The 6,000-nt window shown below is 39.4% G+C and overlaps 1 protein-coding gene across 3 annotated transcripts in view; it reads left to right on the top strand.

Annotated features, from left to right (window-relative positions):
- The first annotated feature begins 2,594 nt into the window (after positions 1-2,594).
- Positions 2,595-6,000, top strand: part of Heatr1 (HEAT repeat containing 1) — a 48,447-nt gene continuing 45,041 nt past the window's right edge. The window contains exons 1-4 of one of the 3 annotated variants that reach the window (XM_063260095.1): positions 2,595-2,711; positions 3,006-3,176; positions 3,747-3,963; positions 5,643-5,784. In XM_063260095.1, the coding sequence (XP_063116165.1) occupies positions 3,035-3,176; positions 3,747-3,963; positions 5,643-5,784 (501 nt within the window). In that variant the 5' untranslated portion in view covers positions 2,595-2,711; positions 3,006-3,034. Of the gene's footprint in view, positions 2,760-3,005; positions 3,177-3,746; positions 3,964-5,642; positions 5,785-6,000 lie in introns of all 3 variants that reach the window. The other 2 variants (XM_063260093.1, XM_063260094.1) reach the window with 2 other exon arrangements.

Raw genomic sequence — 6,000 nt, 5'->3', positions numbered from 1 at the left:
TCTAAACTTTTCACTTAGGTACCAGTGTTACATGGCCCCTCCTCAAAAAGTCTTTGACAGCTCAAACTAATGATAACCTTTAATCACCCAATCATGTGGTTTTGTATTATTTCATCAGAACACTTGTCACATTATCTGATGGTTTTCCTTCTGGTTTATCTAACTACATCCTCCCCGTCTCTTCTTGTTTGAATACACATTGCACAAAAGGGAAGACCTCAGTTTCTTGGTCACCATCATATCCCAGCCTAGCATCACGTACTCATGGAGTAGTAAATCAAGGAATCTGTACTCCACATTAAAAGAGATAAGGTGGAAGGAGAGAATATCTCTTGAAAAATAACTCGTTCATTCAAATCACTCTTACGAGTGTGTTTTTTGGGAGGGAAGAGTAATTGCCCTAAACAGTGATTGAAATCAGGAGAATTTATCATTTTACCACATGAACTTTCCACCCATCACACTGAAGAACATTGTGGGGAACAGCTAAAACTGGAAATTTATCACACGGTGGGGGGGGGGGTTGAGGCAAGGCCAGTCCAAAAACAAAGAGTGCCCCCAGATGGGCCACCTAAACAAAATGCTCCAGTCCAAGGTTGCTAGCTAGGGAAAGGGGTATCATGTGACACCAACCTGCAAAAATGTCTAAGTAAACATGCTACAGTGGTTCAGCAGTTCCTTTTCCTCTCATAGGGAGAGAGGGCTCCACCTGACCTCAGTTTTTTGTGTATTGTCTCTTATCCTTATTTCTCCATCCTCTCGCTGTCCCCCCCCCACCAACTTTTCACAGCAAACTGCACTGGTCACAGCAGAACATATGCATCAGTTATGGCTAAAATTAATGAATTTATAACAGCAAAAGTCATGGAAAGGATTATTAGCCAGGAGACTTTTAGAACTACATATGAGCTATATTTTAAATGCAAAAAGAACTGGAAAAAAATACGTTTGCACTGGTCATTAACTGAATAATCCATGAGATTGCAATGGCAAGTAGAAACACCAAAACAACACTCAGGGTTTGGAGGCAGATTTTATTACATCGCTAATCAGGATCATTCCCTGAATATCAGGCCCTGATCTCTGGTGGTCTAGGACTTATATGAGATAAGCAAGCAATAAGTACAGAGGCAGAATGGCTGTCAGTTGGGGACTGACTTACACAGTGTGCTTTACAGTGACCAGCTATGCATCACAGTGACCAGTCATTTCTAAGAGTCAGGGACAACCAGAACTGGAACAGGATCTATTACTTGGACAACTAACAAACTGAAGTATACTACTGATTGGGGAGGGAGGCATTTTCAGCTACAAGACAGGCGTATAATCACAAAATCTGAAGAAGCTATAATAAAAAATTAGAAACCAATAAAATAAATTGTTTTAAAATGGAGAAAAGTATGTAATTCATGATCATTATTTTTTCAAGCCAAAGCTTTGTAATACATATACTTATTATGAACTTTTGACTTATTTTTCTAGCCTACTTCCAAAGTAAAATTTTTGAACCAAATACCTGTAACTGAAGAAATTTTTGGTTGTTTAAAATCCTGCTAAAGTAAACCAACAATAGACCCCTGTGTTAATGAAAGAGAGAGAATTACAGAAAGACAGACAAGGAAGCTCTGAATTTTGTGGCTGTTTCTAACAGTTCCCAGGAAAGAGGGTTGGGAAAAGTCTGACAGCCAGGCACTGGTAAGCTAGGTGCTTCCAAAAAGATAAGCAGGGCATATCCAGGCTCAGCCCTCCCTCCCGCGCAGATCTGAGAGGTCAGTCCACTGAGTGCCTAACATGTGCCACAGCCTGCCTGAAAACCTGGTTGGTTGGTAGGTAGCTCTGTGGGATGCTCAAAGGATCAGTGGTTTTTGGGAGCAGGGCTGGGAGGACGATATCACAAAGCCAAAAGGAAATAATTCAAGGGTCTTGGAAATTTTTTTGTACCTGGAAGATAGTCACACCTGCATATTCATTTGCTAAGCCTCTTCCAACTGTTCAAATGAAATGACAGGAATTATTGTCTGTGAAGTCTAAATTAACAGGGTTCGCTTCAAAGAAAAGTACTCAATGTCCTCCAGGAAAGCGCGCACGCATACACACATAACATCAACAAACGAAACAAAACAGAAACTAGCGACAGGGGATCCTCGACCTCCGGGGCGGCGTCGTCTACCACGAAACTCTCAATTTGTTCTCGCCTTACAGAGCAAGTGTCAAATTCTGACAGATAACACAATTAGGTGAAAGTCGCGCAGCAGAGCGGCGTGGCGCTGAGATTTGAACCAGGCACCGAGGGTTCACGACTTGCGAGCTCTAGCTCCTATATGGTGCTGGTACTACTCGGCTACAGATCCTTAAAACTCACAGGAGGCGCCTTTATCTAAAGAGGCGTAGAATTCAGACCCCTCTCGTCCCGCGCGTGCATACAGCTGCGTGGGATTGGCAAATAAGTCCCACAACTGGAGCCTGCAGTCCCGCAAGGCGGGACTTGTCAAGGGGCGTGTCTAACAGGCGGGGTTTCACTGCCGGAGAGTTACGCAAATCATGTTTCATTTCCAGAAATTAGTACCTCTTCTCTTGCCGTAGTACCTAAAACCGGAAGTTCCTCTAAGACATGCTGTAGACTTCCGGGCATGAGTTCAATTTTGATTCCATGTGGATTCTGCTGTAGAGAGTTGTCAACTTCCGAGTTCTACCCTAATCTCTAGCTCCTGGTGAGGAGGAGCACAGAACTGGTTAGCGTGGCTGCGGATTGCGTCGGGGTACGGAGGAAGAGTAAATGGTCCGGGGATTTTGGCGGGGAATCTGCGTAGTCAATGGGGAAAGCTGTAGTGCGGAAGGCTGAAATGAATTGTTAACGCTGTTGCGGTGCTCTGTGCTCGTCCAGGGTCCGCGAGCCCGCAATAATCCATTTGTGTGTCCTTGAGGGCGCTGAGTGCGTAGAGTTACTTGTACGTGAAGCCTGTTGCAATTTCGAACAGACTTCTCACAGTGATTGTGTTTCTTAGCCTGTTTTTAGAAATCATTGGGGTGAACAATGACGTCATTAGCCCAGCAGCTCCAGCGGCTCGCCTTACCTCAAAGTGATCCCAGCCTCTTCTCTAGAGATGTAGTTGCCTCTCTATTGTTTGACCCCAAGGAAGCAGCCACTATCGACAGGGATACCGCCTTTGCCATCGGTGAGTTGGTAGTTAACTTTCGAAAGCTCTTTGAAACGTCTACCTTCTGGATGTATTTGCTTGTTTTCTCTTCTGCTCCTCTTTCTTAGACGTTTCTAACTTGACACGTCGTTAAGGGAAAGTTGTTAAGAGAAAAAGAATAACAAATACCCATAGAAAAACCATAATAAGAATAACCATACTCAAGCGACCATAAGGCCTAGATGCTTGAAGTGGAGTCTGAATTTCCCAAATGAAGGAACAAGATTGGGCAGGTCAACTAATACGTAAAATAAATGAAAAACTGAAAAGTGACACAGGCATTGTCTAGGATGGAACAGAAGTCTTCCATAAAGGATGACCTACTTATTGCCAGGGATATTAAAAGAAAAAAGGAATGGCCTTTGTCATGAAGTGCCTTCTGTTCTCCTGGTTAGAAAGATAGAACTTAATTTTTATGTGTTAAAAAGTAAAAATTTGTGTTTGGGATGTATGAGTAAAAGGATGTATATACTTTAAAGTCAAGTAAAACTGTAAAAGAGAATGGATGAGTTTGTTTGCAAAGAATTATTAAATAAACTGTTTTCCTAGGATGCACTGGCCTGGAGGAACTGCTTGGAATTGATCCTGCCTTTGAGCAGTTTGAGGCACCGTTGTTCAGCCAACTAGCAAAAACTTTGGAGCGCAGCGTTCAGACCAAAGCAGTGAACAAACAGCTGGATGAAAACATTTCGTTATTCCTTATTCACTTGTCCCCTTACTTCCTGCTTAAGCCAGCACAGAAGTGCCTGGAGTGGTTAATTCACAGGTAACTAACAGTTATTGATGTATCTTAAGAGCTAACTACTTTGATTTTTTTTTAATCAGACAATTGAAAACACCAATTTAAAGCTGAAGAATTTGATATATTAAGAAAAAAGTATGTCTAGAACCTGACATACGCATGTTCTATTAAACACACCGCTGAAGCTGCTGAGTAAATCGTCCAACCTCATTAGTTCTAATATCATTTTACCAGTATAGATTATTCCAGTGTATTTGAGGCAAAGGTGTTAAATTTCCTTCTTGCAAAGTAAAAAGCAATAGTATTCTCTAAAATATTATAATTTAAAAAATAAAACAGTAATAGTGAATGTGCATTGAGTATTTATGTAACAGGCCCAGGTGGTAAGCGTTTTTCATGTGTATTCTGAATCTGCAATCTGCAAGGGGAGATACAGAAGAGCATTTCAGTTGTCTGAGTCAAACAACTAGTAAATGGTATGGCTAGTATACAACAGGAGTTTATTTCTGATCTTTCATCTACTTTGGATATTGTGTCAGTAAGTTTACTGTTTATGTTCAAGGAGATGGATTTTTATTTCGTTAGTGGGGATATGGGAGTGTAGTGATTTCCTTATAGGAAGAAGTGAGTCATTGAAAAAGTATATTTTAATACAGTTCTCTTAACTTTTAGAATGTTACACTCATCAAACAAAAATTCAGAAGTATAATTAAAATTCCCTTTGTCATCTAGCATTAACTTCTTCCAAATAGATCAGTGATGCAAGGAATACTTTTGCATTTGATCTTTTGTTTATTTCTTCATGTAACTTATTTTCAGGAAACATGAAATTTGATATATGGATGAATAGGTTGCTTTTGGTTATTATTTTGGAATAATGAATAAAGGTTTATGCAAGATTATAGGGAGATAGCTCTGCCTGGATTAATTGAGGAAAGCTTCATGGAAAAAATAATCCCTTGTCTAATACTGAAGTTTAATGTCTAACTAACTAAAGATGGAGCAGCACAACACTGTAAGAAAAGTGCATGTAAAAGCATAGGACAATTTAGGGGCTGGAGATTTAGCTTAGCGGCATAAGCGCCTGCCTTGCAAGCAGGCAATCGTGCGTTTGATCCCCGGTACCGATAAAGAGGAAAAAGACAAAAAAAAAAAAACCATAGGACAACTTAGACATATGAAAGATCACTTGGCTGGGAGAATTAGAAAAATGACCTTGAAGACTGAAGAAGAAGGCATGTAAATTAAGTCCTCAACAGGGGAAAGGATTTAATGTATCTCACAGAGTTAGTACATTAGTGTTTTATTCTTGAGGTAGAGAGACTGATGGTAAGCTTTATGAAGTTCTTATATAGATTATGTATGGTTGTAAATTTAATCATTTTTATCCAAACTCTTTCTTTTTAGTCTTTTTATAATTAAGGTAGTTAGGAATGCTGTTCGATACTGTGTTAAAGTTTTATTAAAGTTCAGTGGAGGGTAGGGTATTAATTTTGATAATGACTATTCAAAAATATTACTTCATGGAGTGGCAAAATCATGTGGAAGCAAATAAGAATGCAAAAGTAGAGGGCTTATTTAAGTGCTTTGTATCTGGCTGATAGTCATTCAAGGAATTTTTAGCTTACTGATACACATTTTGGTTATGTCAAGAATCTTTGCCCATAAGTTTTATGTCAATTTGAGTTTGTTTTTTTCCTCAGGTTCCATATACATCTCTATAATCAAGATAGCCTTATTGGTTGTGTTCTCCCATACCATGAGACAAGAATATTTGTGCGAGTGATACAGCTTCTAAAAATTAATAATCCAAAGCACAAATGGTTCTGGTTATTGCCAGTTAAGGTATGTTGTTGGATGACATGTATCTGTACATAGATACTATAAATATAATTTGAAAAAACCCCTCAAAATCCTTAGTGCTTCTAGGGATAGTTCAGATATTACCTACATCATTTTTTAAAATTTTCTTACTTCAGTTGGAACTATCATTAATAATAGCCAGCACGTATTTAGTACCTGACATCAGGCTACTCATTTTATATCACATTATATTATTGT

The sequence above is a fragment of the Cavia porcellus genome, unplaced genomic scaffold (genome assembly GCF_034190915.1).
Source record: "Cavia porcellus strain 051 isolate PalLab524CR breed Dunkin Hartley unplaced genomic scaffold, mCavPor4.1 scaffold_13, whole genome shotgun sequence".
In the NCBI taxonomy this organism is placed as follows: domain Eukaryota; kingdom Metazoa; phylum Chordata; class Mammalia; order Rodentia; family Caviidae; genus Cavia; species Cavia porcellus.
The sequence above is the reverse complement of the archived record's forward strand: the minus strand, read 5'-3'. Positions and strand labels throughout refer to the sequence as shown.